General features: G+C 40.4%; 1 protein-coding gene across 4 annotated transcripts in view; it reads right to left on the bottom strand.

The window, feature by feature from the left end:
- Positions 1–23,474, bottom strand: part of frmd4a (FERM domain containing 4A) — a 167,927-nt gene that overhangs the window by 109,701 nt on the left and 34,752 nt on the right. The window contains exon 1 of one of the 4 annotated variants that reach the window (XM_079620354.1): positions 20,796–20,907. The exons of 2 other annotated variants lie outside the window; for them this stretch is intronic. In XM_079620354.1, coding sequence (XP_079476480.1) covers positions 20,796–20,828 — 33 coding nt within the window. In that variant the 5' untranslated portion in view covers positions 20,829–20,907. Of the gene's footprint in view, positions 1–20,795; positions 20,908–23,474 lie in introns of those variants that run through there. One more of the 4 variants, XM_079620347.1, reaches the window with a different exon arrangement.

A 23,474-nucleotide genomic window follows, 5' to 3' on the forward strand; every position in this document is an offset into this window, starting at 1 on the left:
ACTCGCACTGCGTCGTTGAAAACGACTCTTTGGGGAACGAATACCCACTAGGCCACGCACCGAAAAAGCCTGTCCTAGAGTGAAGTTGATCTCAGGCACTTAAGCTAGGACGAGAGCACTCGTGCGCCAGACGCACTAAGGAGGTGAAGACAATAAAACCTGATGAAAGTGTGCAGGGTAGCCCAACCGGCTGCCTCACAGATCTCCTGGAGGGGCACTCCCGAACGGAGGGCCCTAGAGGACGCCATGCCTCTGTTAAAATGAGCCCTTAAGGCCAAAGGTGAAGGCAAATTGCGCACCTTGCAGGCCTACTTATGGTTTGTTTGGATGCCGGGAGCCCCTTATTAGGTGACCCAAAACACACTAACAGTAGGTCCGACCTCCTCGAAGAAGAGGACCCCTCAAGGTAAATACTCGGAACCCTGACTGGCAGAGCAAAGGAACCTCTCTTCTTCTGCCGACACATGAGGTGGAGGATGAAATGCTCGCAGGACCATGGACCTAGCCATGTTAGAATGCACTTAAGGCACATAGCCGGGTCTCGGGTGCAAGATGGCCTTAACTCTGCCGGGGGCAAAACCCCAAGCAAGCTGGCGTTAGTGCCAGGGCTTGGAGATCTCCCACTCTCTTAATAATTTTAAGAAACAGCTAAGAGAAAGGCTATCTTGAACGTGAGGTCCTAGGCGAAGCCGACTGGAGGGATTCGAAGGGAGCCAGGGATAGCCCTTCGAGAACCACCACCAGGTCCCAGGAAGGACCTGACCTCCATGTACCATGGAGAAATAGTATGACCCGTTGGTGCCTCCCCAAAGGCCCATCACTCAGTGGTGCATGGACCGCCGAACTGGCAGCCACGTACACCTTAAGTGTGGACGGGGAGAGACCCGCAGAGAAACGATCTTGAAGAAACTCCAGAACTGAAGCCACTGGGCAGTTAACTGGATCTAACTCATGTTCTCTACTCCAAGTGGAAAAACCTACCACTTGAGGCCATATAATCTCATAGTAGACGGAGCCCTAGAGCAAAGTATGGTTTTGACCATCCCAGCTGATAGACCGGCATCTAGGTACTGGACCCCCTCAGGGGCCAGACCCACAATTTCTACAGCTCCGGGCGAGGGTGGAATATTGTGCCCTCCGCCTGAGACAACAGATCCCTCCTCAGAGGAATCTGCCACGGCGGAGCTATCAGAAGTGAAAATATGTCTGAAAACCATACTTGGGCCGGCCACAACGGGGCTATCAGAAGAAGACTGATGCCCTCCTGACGGACCCTCTCCAGGACTCCCGGGAGCAGAGCGATCGGGGGAAAAGCATACAGGCGAAGCCTCAGCCAAGCCTGTACCATGGCATCCAACCCCAGTGGGGCTGGATGAGTGAGGGAGAACCAAAGTGGACAGTGGGACGTCTCTCGAGACGCAAACAGATCCACTTCCATTGGTCCAACCTCTGCCATATCAACTTCACCACCTCTGGGTGAAGTCTCCATTCCCCGGGCCTCAGCCCCTGCCTCGACAGGATGTCTGCTCCCTGATTCTGAACCCTCGGGACATATATTGCTCTAATAGATAATAATTTCCCCTGGGACCATAGATTAATCTGATGCGCCAGTCTGTATAGAGGGCGCGATCTGAGTCCCCCTTGTCGGTTCAGATAAATTGATGTCTGGGAGGAAGCTCCTCGGAGCCCTGAACACAGCCAACATCTCTAGGCAAAATATATGCCAAACATGTTGATGGTTCTCCCACAGACCCCTGGCAAAGCGGCCATCCATGACCGCGCCCACGCCAGTGAAGGAGGCGCCTGTCGAAACGGTTTTCCGGCGACATGACGCTGCTAACACTGGCCCTTGGGACAGGAACCAAGGTTTCTTCCATATTAATTAGGGAAACGAAGGCATCGGCGCGTAACCCTGATTGTTCGGAACGGATTCCCCCTTGGGGAAATCCCCTTGGCTATCAGCCACCACTGAAGGAGCCTCATGTGTAGAAGGTCCAAAAGGTATTATGTTGGACACAGCTGCCATGAGGCCCAGCAGTCTTAGAAATTGCTTTACAGTGATGGCCTGGCCTAGCTTTATCCCGGATGCCATGGCCCAGATGGACTCGATACACGCGGAAGACATATGTGCCCACATTGTATCTGAGTTCCATACCACGCCCAGAAACGTAGTTTTCTGAGCTGGTACCAACACGCTTTTCTTCGTGTTGAGTCTCACCCCCAAGCTCGGGAATACGGCCAAGGACGACATCTCGATGCCGAACTGCCATTGCTCGAGACTGAGCCAGAATGGGCCAGTCGTCGATTCAATTAAGTGTGAGGATGTCCTGAAGCCTCAGTAGGACCAGAGCTGCATCCATACACTTGGAGCTTTTGTGAGGGGAGAGTGCTAGGCCAAACGGAAGAACCCGAATTTGGTACGCTTCGCCCCCGAAAGCGAACCTCAGGAACCTCCTGTATATTGGAAGGATGGAGCACGGAAGTATGCGTCTTTTAGACCTATCGTGATAAACCAGTCCTCGGACCTGATTTGATTCACGATGAGCATCTTGAACCTGAAGCTCCTCAGAGAACGATTTAAGTGACTCAGATCTAAAATCGGCAGGAACCCTCCATCCTTCTTTGGAACTATAAAGTACCGGCTGAGAAATCCGGACTCCCTGTCTGGAGGAGGAACCCATCATATGGCCTCTCTGACCAGTAAAGAGTATACTTTTTGTTCCATCACCCAATCCTGCTTATACGCAGGACCCATGCAGATATGTTGGGTAAGCGTTTGACACGCGTCAACAAAATCTATTACGGGAACCAGCCCCTTGAGGCTGGTTTCGGGTATTCTTTGAGCATTGTTCTCGACCCCCTGAAGCAGATGACCGGCAGGGATTAGTCGAGACCGATTTTGTAACCATAGTCAATGCCCTTTTTCAAGCTTTTTGGAGCGAACACAACAGTATGCGTTCGCTGGAAACTGATGTGGCCCGAAGCGTCTTGGACGGCGGGCAACCACATAGTTTTCCTGAGGGCTCCGCTGTGAGAACAACCTCAGTTGCTCTACAACGGGGGGAGGGAAAGGGTCTAATTTTTATTTCAGGTAGAACCTCTTTCCTTTAGCCCTCTTGCCTGAAGGACGGCCCTCAGGTCATCCTTCTGATCAAAAGAGCGAGATAAATTTATCTGTTGCCAAACTCCAGAGGGAGGGGCTCTAGAGGAAGGAGTGGGGTTTATCCCATGTCTTAGATAACTCATTATACAAGTCAGGAAAAATAAATAAATCAATAAAAATGGTAAGCTCCGGCGCTGATGTTGTGATTGTTGCTGCAGGAAGTGTTCACTTATTTCCTTTCTTAGTTATTTATTAAGCGCTTCCTGTCTAACATGTGGCCAGTTAATTTTCATCTGGCCACAGCACGGATCACAACACACTATTAAGCCTCGATGTTGAAGATTTTTTATTTTAACATCGGGTGCTTGTCATGGGCAGAAGAAGCCGCATCGCGGGCTTAGAACCATTCGAATGAGAAAGTGCCGCAGCAGTCTCACTCTCATCAGCAAAATTCATATTTTATTATTTATTTTATTTACGAACCCCACGATCTGAGTCGCGGACCTGAACAACGGAGAACGTGAGCTGGCGAGTCTAATTCACGTTCATCCGCCTCGATGCTGAACACACCCACTCCCTCAGAAGCAGATAGTTCAAACATCAGGTTCTCATCACGGGCAGAAGAAGCCGCAGCGCGGGCTTCTGCACCATGAACGGGAGCCCCAGAACCTTTAAATAGGGAATGAGAAAGTGCCGCAGCAGTCTCATTCTCATCTGCAAGATCCTATCGCGAACCCCGCGATCTGATTCGCCGCGCGCGAGCTGTGTGAATTTAACTCACGCTCACCCGCCTTAATGCTGAACACATCCACTCCCTCAGAAGTGTATAGTTCAAACATCATGTTCTCATCACGGGCAGAAGAAGCCGCAGCGCGGGCTTCTGCACCATGAAAGGGAGCCACAGAACCTTCAAATAGGGAATGAGAATGTGCCGCAGCAGTCTCATTCTCATTTGCAAGATCCCCGTGAACCCCGCGATCTGAGTCGACGCACCGCCTCAACGGACGCGGGACCCGAACCGCGGGGAACGCGAGCTGGTGAATTTAACTCACGCTCCTCCGGCCGCCTCGATGCTGAACACATCCACTCCCTCGGAAGCAGATAGTTCAAACATCGAGGTCTCGTCACGGGCAGAAGAAGCCGCAGCGCGGGCTTCTGCACCATGAACGAGAGCCTTAGAACCTTCAGATGAAGAATGAGAAAGTGCCGCAGCAGTCTCATCCTCATCTGCAAGATCCCTTTGCGAACCCCGCGATCTGAGTCACCGCGCCGCCTCAACGGACGCGGGACCTGAACCACGGGGAACGCGAGCGCAGTACTGATAGGGAGTGTTTCACAGAGATCACAGACAGCCCCCTCGAGAGCTGCCCGTGAGTGTGTTACACTCCAAAACAATTCACACACAACTGATGCGTGTCCCCACTCGTAATATATTTTGGGCAGGGGTGCACACATCTAATGAATTGCTCACTCGCCATAATACAGTGACTGGATCAGACAGACAACACCAAATAAGACAGACAACAACAGAGAGCGCTTGCTGAAGAGCGAAAGCTAATGTGTGTGTGCGCCGGCGACACTTTTATGCATCCGGTTATGCCGTCACATGTTACGTCACGACGCAACACCAATCAGGATTGGATTAGTTTCATTCATACTTCAGAGGCGCACGCTTAGGGAGCGTCCCCCAAAGAGTCGTTTTCAACGACGCAGTGCGAGTTCCCTACGAAAGGGAACAAATGTTTGCTCTTCAGATGTACTGATATCTGCTGAGGAAAAATCCCAAAACAGTCTCATGTTTAATGTTAGAAAGACAATCAAATATCTGAGCTGCTACCCACATTCATTTCATATACTACCGGTCAAAAGTTTTGGGGTCGGTAAGATTTGCTTGTGTTTTTGAAAGTAGTCTCTTACCAAGGCTGCATTTATATGATCAAAAATACAGTATAAACAGTAAAATTGTGAAATATTATTATAATTTCAAATAGCTGTTTCCTATTTGAATATTTTGTAAAATGTGATTTATTCCTGTGATTGCAAAGCTGAATTTTCATTCTTCAGTGTCACATGATCCTTCAAAAATCATTCTAATAACATTTCTTATTATTATCAATGTTAAAGCTGCAGTCCGTCGTTTTTCCTCTTTGTCGCCATCTCTGTTCGAAATCTGCAATTGCAGTTATTCGCGGAATTATTAACTGTGCGTGGGTAGTAAATCGGCATGAAACAGCGCGGATGAACACAATGTATTGAGGAGAACCTGTCGCTGCCGCGTCGCTGTGGATACTGTACTGTCATCAGCAATGTCAGAGTATATTTTTTGAAAGTGTATAACCAACATTAGAATTTTCATCGGAAAATGTCATCTGAACAAGTAACTAAGTAACATTCACTTTTGTTATGACCAAATTCGGGGGGTGGGGGGAAGCATTGCAGTAGGCTATCATGCTGATGAAATCTAACGATTGCTTATATCACGTCAAAACGTGAAAAAATAATGTTAATATTAACTACATCATTATTGCGTGACTACATTTAATGTGTATTAGGGCTACCAGTAGTTCAGTTTTCATTTCTGTGCAGTATAAATTCTAATTGTCATACCAACAAATTATTGTTCCTTATAACTGTTTCTTTTTGAAATAAAAAACACACACGTATGTTTAATCAAATGCTTATTTAAAACTATAATATATTCACATACATTTTGAACCCCTTCAAAACACGGAGTTCACGCCACCTTTCAAAAGCCCTGCCGATGTTTATCCTTGTTTTAGCTTGGGCTCGGTTGCAGTCTCTTTTTTTCTGTAGCCACTCTGAAGTCCGAAGTCTTTTGGGTTTTACAACTGGTGAATCTCCAGTTGTCCCTGCTGATTGTCGCTTTAAACTTTCGGGATCCGCCATACCAGTGCTAAGCTAAACCTCCACCATCATCCACACACGCTATATAGCCGACTAGCCGGGACTCATTCTCTATGTGTACAGAAGTGACGTAATGACGCAAAGACATGCTCGAAATTCCCGCGGAAATCCACCAGTACCACTGGAATTAAAATCATTATTACAAGCTTACCGTTTTGAATCGAGGCAAGGCAAGCAGATCGTTTTGAACACTGGCTGGTTAAGTTTTTTTTCAAAAATGTATTTTTTGATATTTTTAAACACAAAAAAGTGCCGGACTGCAGCTTTAAACAATTGCTTTTTATGGAAACCGTAATACTTTTATTTCATGATTCTTTGATGAATAGAAAGTTCAAAAGAAGAGTATTTATTTGGAAAACTAAATATTTTGTACACAGTAAACCAAAATAAGTTGAAAAAAATTGAGGTAATCATTTACATCACATTTTTTTTTAAGTTAAGAAATTCAAAGTTTAAGTAAGCAGACCTGGCAGATTTTATTTTGTACTCATATATTTTAATTGCTCTTAATTTGAAATATTTGAGTAAGCTAATTCACACATTTATGTAATCTCAACTTAAATATTTTTAGTAGTGGAAACTTAGCTTTAACAAGCTAATTTAATAAATGCTACCTTGCTAACTGCTAACACAATTCTTTGATAGCATTAGCATTAGCATAGCATAGCAATTGATGAATGAATACGGCAATTTAGAACATTTAACATTGATCTGTTCTCAAACTAAGCTCATGCTCCACCCATCACCATGATGGTAATCCTTACACATTTTGAGTAAGCTAATTCACACATTTAAGTTTGTCTAAACTAAAAGAAACAAGTTCATAAGACTCAAAACAATGAAACATTTCAGATTACTTAAAATGTGTCAGTTTTGTGACCTCAAAATAAAAAGAATGTTCTAAATACTCATAATAGTTCATTTGATTGAACTAATTTGTTTAAATAAAGTTTACCCAACTCAAACCAATTAATTATTTTGAGCAATGGGGTTTACATTGATAACATTATCAATGTCTTTACCGCCACTTTTTATCAATTTAATGCATCTTTTTTGGGGGCAATTGTATCATCTACCAGGCAAAAACTGCACATCCGGTTGCTAATAAAAGCAACAGCACATGTTTTAATTTCCTCTGGGATGCTCTGCAAAGTCTACTGGGGAAACAGCATTATCACTACCTCAAAAGACATTCTGATTTTGATTTTGGAGGGTTTGATCTGATTTAATTTGATTTTCAAATATATTTTCAGATCTTCATAATGATGTTGAAATAGACTGGCTGAAATCTACACTAACAAAAACCCTCTCTTTTATAAGAAATAGGTCAGTGTAGAAGATAAGTGGCCCTCACGGGGGACTCGAATCTGGACTTCTGAAGTCCTGTTAAACAGAGCAAAGGAAGCTTCAGAAAAGCTGTGTGTGTGTGTTGCACTGCTCTTCTTTTGGTCCTTAAAATAGTCAGATGAATTCATGAAGAACAAAGTGGAAATGCTCGGAGGGAAACGGGGCACATACACATACACAGGGGCAAACAACAAGAGATGCACTTGATTACTCATTAAGGCTAAAGCTTTTTGGAGGTATTCTGAGTGCCTGAATGTGGGTCAGTCTCATTAAACTGAATTAGAGGAGTGTCTCTGCGTACAAGCTCCTCGTAGGGACCCCTGTCTGTTGTGTTAATACAGGAGGGCAAAAAGCACAGATCCAGATGTGAAAGCTACACCGACCAGGCTGACCCAGTTCTGTAGGTTCTATATGACCCAGCGCTCTCTCCAGAAGATGCCCGGGAGCCAGAAACAACATTTCACATCAAGGACAGGAGCTGTGCTCAGTGGAGGATGCAAATCAGAGGTTCCTGCAAAGGATAATATTAAGCTACTATTGCTCAGGGCTGTCCCAAGCATGGGGCGAGACCAAGTGCAAGTTAGCGGAAGTGAGGGATATCCTGCTTGGTCTGTTCGCAATCGCATTCCGGGGGTTTTGATACCTCAAACCAAGTGGCTTGAGGAAAAGTGCACTACTACTTTTTTAACTTACTTAAGCATCCAAGAAATGCCCTGGCAACCACTCAGAGCACCATAGCAACCACCGAACAACCTCTCAGAACACCTTATCAACCCCCTGGCAATGACCTAACAACCACCGAACAACCTCAGAACACCTTATCAACCCCCTAGCTAAGACTTAACAACCACTCAGAACACCTTATCAACCCCCTAGCAACCACATAGCAACCACTCAGAACACCTTGGTAACCACCTAGCAACCACTCAGAACACCTTAGACATAAACTACTATGGCATCCATCTAATGCCCTAGCAACGGCTCAGAATACTGTAACAACCACTCAGAACACCTTTGCAACCACTCAAAACACATTAGTAACCACCAAGCAATGCCCTGGCAACCATCCAAATCATACAAGCATTGTGGCAACAAGCAGCACTCACATTAGGATAAAAAGGGCTAATTAAAGGCATACATGCTATATATTTGACAAAAAAAAGAGCAAGATACATTAAGGGACAAAGAGAGAGAAAGAAAAGAAGAAGGTCTTGACTGTCTTCTTTTATTCATAATGATGGCCTCTGAGCCCCTAAGACCCTCCTTGCCTACTGCAGATAAGGAAACAGTTGATTTAACACACTCGCACACACGCACGCACGCACGCGCACACACTGACACACTGACACACACACAGCATATTGCACTTACACACACACACACACACACACACACGCACACACACACACACACACGCACACGCACACGCGCACACGCACACGCACACACACACACACACACACACACACACACACACACACACACACACACACACACACACACACACACACACACACACACAACTGAGTGAGATCAGTTACCGAGAGTACATTTGTGTATGTCAGTGCATTTGTTTATTAAAACTATATAAGTAAATGTCAGTGTATTATATTTAGACACTAGCAAGACCTTACATAGTGCCTCTAGAGATATTAACATAAAATTAGATTTAGAGGTAATGGTAATTACATCTAAGACAAGGATTGATGATTGGGTTAAAGGCCTATTCTCACCAAGAGCAAATACTCACCCCAAAACAAGATTTTAAATTGAAACATTTATAGAGTCCTATTCACACTAAAAGGGCGAAAATGTGTTATGACTGTCTCAGTATTTAATGTGTACACACACACATAATAACAAGAGGTAGGGTGTTTATCTGTCCTATAGGTAAATGTGTACATTACTCATCTCTCCAGTCAAGTAGAACACTATGAATGTGGAACGCTCACAGACATGCCGTGATAATATTAAAATCACGTTACTCATACAAACACAGGAGAGAGGAAAAGATCCTTTTGATTTACTAAACTGAATATAAATGAAAATACACGATTAAATACACATTAACAGGGAAGCAACATGACAACATTCAGTCACTAGTCATTTCACAGCACATTATAGTCATATTTCTGTAATGTATTGGAACATTTGTTTCTCTAGTCTAAACTATAAGAGATGGAAAGTTTATGGGGTTTGAATTGAAAAACCGCAACGTTTTCGGGAGTCATACCCCATTTTTTTGAGTAAACTTCTACATTCAGTACGGTTCACATTGCACTTCTTCTGCTACAGACTTCAATGATACATCAAATCGCACAGCTTGAAGAGAGGTGTGCACTTTTAGAGACCAAAATATGATCTTAGAGTGTGCTCTTTTGCCAGTTTGTAACCAATTAGCTAATATAACACTATGAACACCCTAGCAACCACATTTCAAAGCATTAAAAACCTGGTACACACTGATAATAAAGTTCTAAATAAATAAAATTCTATATAATAAAATACAGATGACCTGACAACTATTTTCATAATATGGCCAATAATTTGATACGATTTTGTAAATATAAATAAAAAAATAAAAATAAAAATATATATTTAAATGCTACAAATTAATTTAGGATTCACAACATTGTAATATTGTAATAAAATGGGTACAAATTTCAAGATTTCATTTAATATTGATTTAAAATATTAGTCATTTTAAAGATTAACTTTAAGCGAGCATCACATAACGGCAAAAGTAATTCAAATGTAAAAATGTGGGAACTGAACATGCATGTAAAAAAATGCTATTAAAAATAATCCATGCAGAAAAACAAAAACAGTCAATAACTGATATAGTACCGATATTGCGTGCATCCCTAAAAAACACAGAGAACACCCACAACAACTGCATAACAACAACCTGGCAACCACACACAAATTCCTAGCATTGTGGCAATGTTCATGTTTAGATGACAGTGACAGAGTGACAGAGTGCAAGCATTTTCATCTAAAATAATTCTGTATTTTCAGCTTCAAAATCATGACTATTTTTATTCTGGTGTCACCAAGTGCATTGGGTTACCAGCACCAAGTCCAAGCCTATTCATTTACACCCACGACGTAATACCAAATATAGCATTCTAATTAACAGTACATTTTTGTTAACCTTTTACCATATGTCTAGGAGTATCGCAATTATACATCGTATCGTGACATGAGGGTACCGTTACGCCCCTAGTTACAAATGCAATACAGCACAAAGCACAAAGTGCCCATTTGATGTCAGAGAGATGGTGACATCATCTAACCACCAGTTCCCAGTGCTAACCTGCCTGTCCCTCACTGTACACCCTCAGCAGACCCTCAGCCCTTCCATTCATGAACCAAAGCACTTCACACTGATCAGCAAGATGAAGACACACTAGAGTGTGCAGAAGAGGGTGAGTGTGAGTGGATGACTGCATGCGGCATGTGTGTGTGTGTGTGTGTGTGTGTGACACTGTGAGCTTTCTTGATGATAAATGAGCGGTATTACCGAGGGCCTGACTCTGCCCAAATTCAGCAGCCCTAATCAAGGCACAGGGAGGACTGTATAGAAATGAGCTCTGTGTGTGTGTGTGTGTGTGTGTGTGTGTGTGTGTGTGTGTGTGTGTGTGTGTGTAGATTGAATGATGAAAAATGTCCTCTAAAGGCCATTTCTCATGGTGACACTGACACATTCCCTGTGATGCTAAAATATCCACATATTAGAATATTCAAAGAGGAAAAACATGAATTAAAACTTCAAGAGATGATGACGATGATGATGATGACACACACATGTACCGTGTTGAATGTATGATTACATGAGTGGAATCCACTGCGACAGGGCCCTTAAATCATCACCCCGCTGTGTGAAACTGCAGATCAAATGATGATGGCAACCCATCAGCCTGCCTGCTGTTTCTATGACAACTGCCGAAGCAGGGCTACAGTGTGTGTGAGAGATTGGTAAAGTGCTGTTGGTCTGACTGCCGCTGATGAGGAACATCACAAGAGTCCTAATGGAACAGAGCAAAGAGCCGCCGGCCTGTTACTGCACAGCCAGCTCCTACACGCGCGCACACACACACACACACACACACACACACACACACACACACACACACACACACACACACACACACACACACACACACACACACACACACACACACACACACACACACACACACACACACACACACACACACACACACACACACACACACACACACACCACACACCACACACACACAAATGCTGAGTGTGCTCTCTGAACTCCCACTGGCCGTCTCCTCTCTTGAGATTTGAAAGGTACCACGGACATGTGGGGTAAATTGGTCTAATTCAATGCATAAATCAGGACCCCGGACTGTCCGAATGTGTGCCTGATCTTTATTCAGATAATTCACGCAATAACACAGGGAAGGGGAAGGGGAAGGGGAAGGGGAAGGGGAAGGGGAAGGGGAAGGGGAAGGGGAAGGGGTGCGTCTCTTCCATTCATTAATCCCCTCCAGTGGCCTCATGGGATAGTAAAGTGTCCATCAAATGAGCACTTCAGAATCCCAGCGGAAGAAGTAGGTTATCCAAGGACTTTTTGCCTACTGTTTTCAAATACTGTGGCTACGTCTGAAAGCTTAGGCAGCTGACTTGTTACCTCAGTGCCCTGCAAGGCAATGACTTCGCAGGAAGCATTTGCGCTTGAAGGCACCTCACAAAACTGATTTCGGACAGACTTAGACTATAAAGCAGTTAATTTCAGTTGTATCTTTGTTCTATTGTATATATCTATGCTTGTAATTTGCTTATTATTTTCAAAGCAGATTCACTCCCCTACAAAACCACACCAATCATTCTAGAATGATTCATTCTTTCCGAATAGAGCTATTCATCTGGTGAAACTGTTTTCATATCGCATTATATATTTGCAGAAAAACAAAATATCGCAATGCCAGCCTATGTATTAGGACATACTACTTTTTGTCGTACTGTATTTCGTATATATTTCGGATGCAGCGCAAATTAAAGGAAACAGGAAAATTAAAGAGAAGTTGAAAGAAAAAAGTAAAGGGAAAAGGGAAAGAAAAAAAGTAAGAGGATAGTTTGATAATTTATGAATGACCGTGAGACTCATTAGCATGAGGACAAAGGCTTTTCTACAGGGAGGGACAGGCAGAGGGGGTCACGGCCTCTGTGTGTCTCTCTTCTCGTCCTCGGTCCACACACACACTGCTGCAGTAGCCTCTCTCCCTGTCTCACACACACATACACGGCTTCACTTTCTCACTGTCTACACCAGAGACTTAAAACAGACTGACGATTGACCCATTCTGGTTGACCGTTTACTTACAGGACAAAATTATATTTCTGCCAAAATCAAAATAGCAATGCCATACTACATGCATGCTACTACTGTATAACTAACTACTGTATAACTGTATAACTATAATATATTCAAATTTGACCTCCTTCAAACAATACAAGACACCTATACGATTTTTTACATTTAATTTTTATGATTGCAGTGGCTAATGCAATATCATCACACCTGGCCAATAATTAAATTGTATGAATAAAAAAAGGAACATGTGAAGGGTGAATGTATGATGTTTGCATGCAATACTAACGCAATAAGAGATTAAATGGTAATGTTTGTAAAGTTAAAGCATAAAAATATGTCAGGATTGAGAATATAACTTGTGCTGGCTGTTTGTAAGAATACTTATGCACTGACAATGTAATGAAAGAGAAATGTATAAGTGATACTGAACTATGCAATAAATAGTGAGGGTATGAAGTTTGCAAGCAGTTTATGATAATATTGTGCAATGAGATAGAAAATAAGTATGAGAATATGTCAGGAGTGAGAATGTATTTTGAAAAAAAAAATGATGCGTTGAGAGAAATTGCTTTTGCATCTAAAGTCACCTTTGGCTTTTGCCTTGCTTAGTTGGGGACACTTAATATTCAACAATATTATATCAGAACTGAAGGGGAATTTTTACAGAAACAAACTTAGTTGCATTATTTCCTGTTATCACTGTAAAGCTGCTTTGAAACAATCTGTATAGTTAAACAATCAGTAGTGTTACTTAAAAGTAAGAGAATTTGAACTGTGCAAAATATTTCATAGCATTAGAAAGAGTAATGGCATTGCATTATAAATAAAATATCCAAGAAAACAAATAAGTAAACAACAACAACTAAACTTTTTTTGTTTCCATTTGACTGAGCCAATTCAGAATATTGTTGTAATGAAGCCAATATTGAGAGTATTGCAAGTTCATGTAACCCAAATAAACCCTGAATGAAATCCAGCAATAATTGATCAACACAACTGGCCCAGTTTTCTCCCAGCACTTCACCCAGATAATCACTTCCTCGTGAACTGTCTGACCCTGATCACTATGACCAGTCAGATCACAGATTCATTACTGCAGCAATGACAGCTGGGAGATGGAGTGGGCAATCCTGCTTCCAACATGGACACCACCTGCCTGTTACGCTACAATAGTTTGCTCTTTTACAGGAGAGCCGACAGAGATTTTGTTATTTGGTTGAGTAATTCAATCAGCTGTTTCCTAACTCATGTACAGGTTTTGCCCACAACTCTCCTCTTTGACCTGGAATATCATACCAGCTGTTTCCCTGTTAATTAACAGAGATGGGAAGGAAACGACAAGGGGATAGAGATAGAGACTGCCAGTGGGGTAGATAGACTGGAGTTTCTTTGGCCCAAACCGCTCTCTCTCCCTCTCTTTCTATCAGTCTCTCTCTCTCTTTTTTTTTTGCTTTGGGGTATCTGTCTTAATGGGTCCATCTGTTAATATTAGGATGGACAGCTGTAATGCCGCTTACCACAGAGGCACATACACTAATGACGCCACAAACACACACACTTGATATGTGCCAGACCTACAATCACACATAGCCTATAGTAAAATCTTAATGAAACCATATGATGTCTGGACTGATTGTCTGTACTATTCTGTGTGTCTTAGTTGACAAAACATTAAAGGGATAGTCCAGACAAAAATGTAAATTGTTATCACTTAGGCCTACTCAGTTACTGTTTTTTTCGAGTTTCAACCTAAATAAAAGCATGATGGTTTAAAGGTTGAAAATGAAGAAATTGAGAAAACCATACATATTAATAATGTAATTGTATACAGTTGTACTGTAAAATGAATTATTATTATTAAATACTAGATTTTTATTTGACAGTGAAATATCACAAAAGCAATATTTCTTATTTTCCTTATATTTTATTTAGTAATAATTATAATTATCATCATCATCATCAATTTACTATTATTATTAGATTTTATTAAATATTATATGTAAATATATTATAATAATATTGCAATATTTCTTGTTTTATATTTTATTTAGTAATTATTTAGTAATAGTTATTTTATTTTGTACATTTATAAATAACCATTTATTATTATTATTTATTCATATTGATATATAACCACACATTTTGTCCAAACTGTGAAAATAATAAAATAATAAGTAATAAATTGCATTTTAAAATCACAATTTTAAAGCAGAAAAATCTAAATTTCCCCCAAATTGTGCAGTCCTACCAAAAATGGGTCCGTAGTCTTCTGAAATGTTATGATAGCTTTGAGCTGGGAACAGAAATTTAAGTCATTATTCATTATAAATCTTGCTTGACAGAAGGTCATCATTCACTTGTGGAATGGAAAAGGGCTTCTGGGACGTTCTTATACAAAAAAAAGAATTAAGTCACACAAAGCTTTCGAAAGAGATGACAGTGAAAAATGATAACAGAATTAGCATTTTTGTGTGAACTATCTCTGTATGAGGTTGGTTTTACTCAACCTGAATTTATTAATAGAAAAATACAATCCAGTCTACAAAAAAACAAACAAAAAAATTCAGAGTCTGTGCACATCTTTAACACCCATCCCTCAACTAAAGCAAGTCTAATTACACACACAAGACACATCAAACTCCCTCGGCTCCCTTCAATAGCTTCTGACATGTAATCCAAGATAACATCTGCTCATTGATCTACTCTGAGTCTAATGGAACTGATAGAAATCACCTTGTCTATACTCCTCCACATCAGTTAGAGCTTATGGACACACTGTGTGTGTGTGTGTGTGTGTGTGTGTGTGTGTGTGTGTGTGTGTGTGTGTGTGTGTGTGTGTGTGTGTGTGTGTGTGTGTGTGTGTGTGTGTGTGTGTGTGTGTGTGTGTGTGTGTGTGTGTGTGTGTGTGTGTGTGTGACAGCACACAGCAATCCATATGAGGATTTTTTTTCTCGTTTTTGATCCACTGGCCTACATACTGTACATTAAGCAACCAGAGAAACACACTTTCACACACATGAACAACGAGAGATAGTGATGGAAAGCAAAAAACTACATTCATGTAAACAGTCAAACACTTCATTTAAAGGGCCCCTATTATGATATTTTAAAGTTTCCTAATGTTGTTTTGGAGTCTCCTACAACAGGTTTATAAACATGCATCAAAGGTAAAAAAACTGTACTTTTAATTTTCTCATAATATACATTTGGACATCACCACATTTTCGATGATTCTCAAACGACTCGCTAAATGAATCAATCTCTCTAAATCCCTCCTTTCCACGAGCTACTCTGCTCTGATTGGCCAAACAACTCAGTCTGTTGTGATTGGTTTACCACGTACAGTACGCGTTCGCAAACAAAAACTCCCATTGCCATAACAACGACAGCTCTGCGTGCATGAGGCGTCCTACACCGTAAACTAAACACAGTAACAAACAATGACGATTTTACCATATCAAGCGCGAGTCCTATGATGAAACACTAAGAACTAATTATTCAACCCGAACCTCCATCGCAAGTACGACTCGAGCAGGACGTTTCAGTGATACGCTACTCAGTTTGAGGTACATTATGACATGTTGCAATTCTTCAACAACAAATGCATGTCCATCAACCGATTATTTTACTTGTACTAATTTATTTACCGAGTACGTTTCTAATATATTGTGGTGAAAACGTGGAAACTGTATCAACAACAGTGCATGTATGCAATGCATTAGCCAAGCTCTAGCGTGAATGACTGATCTGATATTTGAGAAGCAGTCGTCAGTAAAATAAAGGTAACAGGAAAAGTTTAGGATTATACTGCTGTAGTATCATGGTAAAGATTTTTATTTTAACCAGATTCTTCACATGCTCGTCCTTGGGCAGTGAAAAAAAAAAGTATTTACGTCACATTGTAGAGCAGCGTCTCCTCGACATGATGCTGTCCAGTGTCCACAGGAATCAGCTGCCGGTTTGAGGTTTAAGTTTCCCTGGTGTCCGCGCGCGCAATAAGTGGGCGGGGCTAATGTTTCGTCTTGGCGTCACGACGAAGCGGCTTATGACTCGTTTGAAAAACAATTAATTTCATTGACTCAGTGTCGACTCTTACTTTTGAAAGACAATAACTTTATATACGGTGCACTTTCAGATTTAAAACTTTGCAGGATGTTTTCATTTACTTAGAGCAGAGCTATATTACACACTACAGTACATGAAAGGTAATTTTCAAAAATCCATAATAGGGGCCCTTTAATGGCATAGTTTAGGTTGTAGTCCAACGTAACATTTCTGCTAACCACCATAGACGTGAATGTTATAGTCAACATGAAACGACATTCACAACCCATTCTGCTTCCATTACATGTTGGAGTGAAACTGAATATTCCATTAGGAAAATGTAAAGCGCACTAATGACTCAACTCACTTCAATTGCTTGCGATGGATGCAAAAAAATAAGCTAGCATTTTTGCACTTCCAGTTCCATCATCCTGAAGGCAATAGATTTGAGGTTAAATTTCAGAAATAAGATGCTCACATTTTGTTCTATGATACATCAGTAAAACCCTACTAGTGATTTTTTTAAGCTTCAATGTGTCTACTTAGTTCACTTTCACAGCCTCATTGTATTTTTACTCATGATACAATGTATGTATACTCATATTCATCAAGCTATTCTAACTCAAACTTATACAATTAAAATAATGACTGAGTGTTGGTGACGAAGTTATGCAACTGTGGATAGTTAGTTAGTTAGTTAGTTATACCAGTTATAGCCTACCTTTAACTTTTAACTTCTGGCGATTGTATTTAGGCTTTAACATTCATATTAATTTGTGAAGATTATCTTGATGAATACAATTTGCAAGAATCATAAACTTTTGTTATTTTCTGCAATAATCCAAAAGCCAGTGAAAATTCTATTGGCTTTTTGTTGGGGGAATCAAGGTGATGAAGCACAAAATTGCATCAACCCTGCAGCACTCTATTGCAATCCACTACATTCTCCACAAGGATATACTGTATGCAAAGCCCTATATAACACAAACGAGGTATCTTATAAGGCAGCATAATGTTGATGTGGCAACAGCTTTCACATCAGGAGTACCTATCATCATACTTTAAAATGAGGTGGGCAGTCACTGGGGTTTCATGTTTTGGCAAAACCACTCAATGTTCTATTACTGAGTGTGTTTCAATAACTCTAAAGAGTGTTTCTAAAACCCCAGTGGACTAAGATTAAGGAATAATGTATTACATTTCTGCAGTCTGCTCATATCAGACAAGACTGCTGACATCTCTTTATCCCCCTTTCTCTCCATCTCTGTTTTTTCATGCATGGCTAGACTTGACTTGTTGACAATTGCTGCCTCAGCACCACAATACAGTGGTGGATCCACACACACACACACACACACACACACACACACACACACACACACACACACACACACACACACACACACACACACACACACACACACACACACACACACACACACACACACACACACACACACACACACACACACACACACACACACACACAGGTTTTCATATATACAAACTGTTTATTCCATCCACCTACACTAACCCTACCTCTAAACCTACCCGTCACAGAACACATTTGGCTTTTTTTGGGGGGGTATTTAAAAAAAAAAAAATTACGCCATTTGGCTTACGAGGACACAGGAAGAAACCATGTTGACGTTGTATTACCCATGTGATTATACATATTTGGACATTCATTGCAACAATGCAATCTCTACTGTAGCTCCTAACCCTAACCCTACCCATCACCATCCTAAACATAATTATAACATTCTCCCTAAAAGTTTTAGCCCTTAAACAGGGGTCTCAGGGCCGGCCAAAATGTCCTCACTTTACTCTCTTTGTCTGGTCTAAAACTCAAATTGGTCCTCACAAAAGATAGTTGTACACACACACACCAGTATCATAAATAGCATTTTGTAAAAGTGAATGCGTGTTAATTAATTGAAATGGAATTCTCCTAAAGCCACACAGTTTGAAATGGTTTATATTAGAAAGTAGAACAAACATCCTGCTGTGCTGGCAATCTGTTGGCCTCATGTAAACACACACACACACACACACACACACACACACACACACACACACACACACACACACACACACACACACACACACACACACACACACACACACACACACACACACACACACACACACACACACACACAAACACACACACACACAAAAGCAACAGCATCAGGAGAAACCAACAGCAGGCACTTGTCCTGTATGATGAGTGAGAATAAGTTTGCAGTATATTCTAGTGGTGCAACGGATCACAAAACTAACTGTTCTGATCATTTACGTTTTTTGAGTCACGTATTGGACAATTTTTTGGATTAGCAAAAACATTTTTTTTAAAATAACTTTGCTTTTCATTTATAACTTAAAGTTCACTTGAAGTACTTCGATACCACATCAAAAACGACTAGCCTAACTGAAGTTCAAACATTATTAAAGACAAGTGAACAGTCAGTAATAAAATAAGAACAAATATCCAAATTATAAGCAGAGATGAATACTAAATAACAAAGTTACAAAGTCTACCAGTAGTATTCAGGTACATAAATTAATAATTAGGCCTAAATGTAAAATAACCCTATTTGTTCATTGTAGAAATTATGTATAGGTTCATCTTTGTTAAAGCTGTATTTTGCTGTTTTATTAACATTAATGATGCAGACAACATCAGGAATATTAGGCTTCTGTCACTTTAAGACAGAATGCACGGACCGAATAAACTGACAAACATCCGGTCCAGCAACATCCGATTCTTTAAAATCGTTTGAATGTGTAAATTGCCAAGACAAAACAAGCCCAAATAATACATTTTCACTCATTGTACTCGAGTACAGTTTAACTTGATGGTTAAACTTAGCAGTTAATCCGCGAATCACATGCGTGCTGAACCGAGGGGCCTATGGATCACAGAACTGCGATCCGTTGCACTCCAAAATATATTCTAATAAATGATGATTTCAGAGTATTTATGTGCAATGTGCATACATGCACATGTAGAGTGTATAGTGTATACATATACAGTATTATATTATAAATGATTTAAGTATACATTGACAATAACGGACAAAGAAATAAGGAGAACTCAGGGTTTAAATAACAGGAAGCTAATTGGAAGAACAGTGTAATTTATACTGAAATATTCTTTAATAAAAACATTTTTTAATGGTCTCAGACTTTTGGATCTGACACACAAAAAAATTAAAATAAAATAGATTGATTGTATTGTAGTGTTTTGTATTGTAACCTTTTTCAAATCACATCACAACCAATGCTTGTGCACACACAAACACACACACACACCCATACATATTTATTAATGCATTAAAGTTTGAAGTGCCAGACCGTTGCTATCTGGAAGGCTTGTGTGGCTGCATCACCTGTATGATTATGATTTCTATAAACTCACTCCCACACACACCACTGCTGGATCAGCCTGCCACACCACTATGTGCTCACACACTATTCCGAAAACCGTTCTATCACACACATTTGTGGAACTAGATGGAGTCTCTAAAAAAAAAAGAGAGCGAGAGATGAGATGATGTGATGAAATGTCACTGGTTGAGTCTTTCTATAAACGCGGATCACTGGCCACAAATGAAAATCTTTATGAATTCAATGTGACTCTTCATACTTCTGCATCTGCGGACAATGATCGACTGACATTGTGTTTCTTTTCTATCTCTTTTTTATCCTCTCTGCTTTTGCATTCAGTGTCAAGTGCACAAACGCACACACAGACCTAGACTTTATACTCAACTTGCTGTTTGTGAATTTTGCCTCTGAATTTCGCATCCACCACCACAATAGCTCTCGTTTTGACCAAAAATACTAGTATGTATGCGAGAAGCCACCACAACCTTTTAATCGAGTCATCTCAAGCTTTCTGTTCTTATACTGCTGTTTCCAGGCAGAGGGGACATTAAAAACCCACGTTTTTACCGGCACTCTCTCTCTTCTCTCTCATTCTATAGCATTTTTCCCATATCCCCTGGCAACCACAGCACTTACCCGAGTGCGCATGGGAGAAAGCAGCCCTTCCATGTCTTCTGCTCATTCCTCAGAATACCCACAATCCTTTCACTCAGACATCATCGCTCCGGTAACGTATCCAAACCGCTCCACTCTCACCGAGCAATGAGCACAGCTCTGGGCGCACATTCGTGGTCACACACACACACACACACACTCAACGTCAGAGCATCCCCCCCACCCCAGCAGGGAAGCCTCTGTGCTAGAGTGCTAGTGTGTGTGTGTGTGTGTGTGTAGACCGTGGGAGTTTGTACTTGAGAAAAGGTTGCTACATTGTGTGTTTGTGTGATAACATTTCACTGTTCCAAGTGAGCTGCCTACCTTACCTAGACAAATAATTAGAAAAATACAAAAATATGTATAAAATATAATAAATATATATTTAATTCTATGAAATAATTCAATAATAAATCTATAGACACTAGAAAAACATATTTACAAATGTAAGAATACATTTTTTTTTATAAAACAATAAAACCACAAGGTTTAATATATATATATATATATATATATATATATATTAGTTCTTTCAAATCGATTAATTGTGACTAATCACATCTAACATAAGTTTGGTAATATAAATAAATAAATGTGTGTGTGTGTATGTATGTATATATTTTGTATGTATGTATTTTGCACAGTGTATATATATACAGTGCTATGCATAAGTTTAGACACCCATGCTAAAGTTGCCTAAAAAGAGGAATAAAAAATCATCTTTTGGAAATTTATCTTAATGCCTTAATTTAAAAAATGAGGAAAACTCCAACCTTTAAGGACACCAATTTTCTTTGTGAATGAATAATGTATCTTAAAAAAATAAATGTTCTTCCTTAAAATACAGGGTGCATAAGTTTGGACACCCCTATGTTAAATTCCCATAGAGGCAGGCAGATTTTTATTTTTAGAGGCCAGTTATTTCATGGATCCAGGATACTATGCATCCTGATAAAGTTCCCTTGGCCTTTGGAATTAAAATATCCCCACATCATCACATAACCTTCACCACACCTAGAGATTGGCATGGTTTTATTTCAGTTAGCTTAAAAGCTGGTTTAATTTGCATTGAGATATGATCTTATGGAAAGTACCCCATGCCAATCTCTAGGTGTGGTGAAGGTTATGTGATGATGTGGGGCTATTTTAATTCCAAAGGCCAAGGGAACTTTATCAGGATGCATAGTATCCTGGATCCATGAAATAACTGGCCTTTAAAAATAAAAATCTGTCGGCCTCTATGGGAATTTAACATAGGGGTGTCCAAACTTATGCACCCTGTATTTTAAGGAAGAACATTTATTTTTTTACGATACATTATTCATTCACAAAGAAAATTGGTGTCCTTAAAGGTTGGAGTTTTCCTCATTTTTTAAATTAAGGCATTAAGATAAATTTCCAAAAGATGATTTTTTATTCCTCTTTTTAGGCAACTTTAGCATGGGTGTCTAAACTTATGCATAGCACTGTATATATAGGCTACATGCCCAGGGACAAAAATGTATTCAAGATGGCAAACAAAGTTAAAGAAATGTTGATGATAATAAATAAACTTGCTTCATCAAATAATGGAACATAGCATTTTTTTACACTTGTATGCTATATGTTGAGTTATCATCAGCTTAGCAACATGCACAAAACAAACTTGGAATCAGTTTTGTGGCATGAGTCTTGTGGACTTATTATGTAGAGTATTATTTTCAATCTACACAGAGAGTTTCAAATAAGTCCCACAAGATTACATTTCACTTAGGATGCTCACTATGTAGGGCAGTAAGTCAGCTCACTAGGTTTTAGCACAGAGCTTCTGTCTCTTATTAATGCAATCATTCTCGAATTCTAACACACACACACTTACTCAATTCCTCTCATCTCCTGTCCCTGGAGTCTCAACCCCGATTCTCAGATATCTGAGAGATTTCCTCGCTGTCACAAGTTTGATCTCTCAGAATCAATTAAAACGTGAACAGAAACGTTCGTAGCTTTACTGACAGATACATCTCTCTTAATTACACATTTGGGACTTTTAGTGTATCACCTCACTTCGTTCAAAAGTCAAAGCATTAATGAGTTTTCTATTTCTTTGCAAGCCTTCTCCCATGGATACCCACACACACACACACAACTTTAGCTCTCGTCATTTAAGATTCATGCATCATGGTCACCATAGCAACTTTCTCCACGTTGCATCTACACTTCCCAATTCCACTTCCTCTAGGTACTCTAAAAAAGCTCACAACATGCAATGATTTCCACTGTACTAAGAAACAATAAAAAGCCACTTGTTTTCTATATATGGTGGTTCTGGAACTGGCGTTTTAATTTGTCATGTGATGCTTTCTGTCAATTTCGAGGCTTTTCTCCACGATGACCTTTCAAAAGCCCACGTGGAAATCAATGAGATCTCCAGAGATCAAACTAATCTCTGTTCTCCACCGGTCAAACCACCTGTCATCACTCTGTTTACATGACATATGACCTCAGGACCGAACGGTGCAGCTTTTATGTCTGTTGTGCATACAGTTTATAAAGCAGTTAAAAGGAGAATTGCTCAGGATACATGCTAACAAAACAACATTCCACCATGTGCATTCCTTTTCTTAATGCATGAGATATGTAATTGATTTGAGCTGGCAACACAAACACACACAGTGATCCCAA

This window comes from Phoxinus phoxinus (genome assembly GCF_949152265.1).
Source record: "Phoxinus phoxinus genome assembly, chromosome: 8".
Taxonomy (NCBI): Eukaryota; Metazoa; Chordata; class Actinopteri; order Cypriniformes; family Leuciscidae; genus Phoxinus; species Phoxinus phoxinus.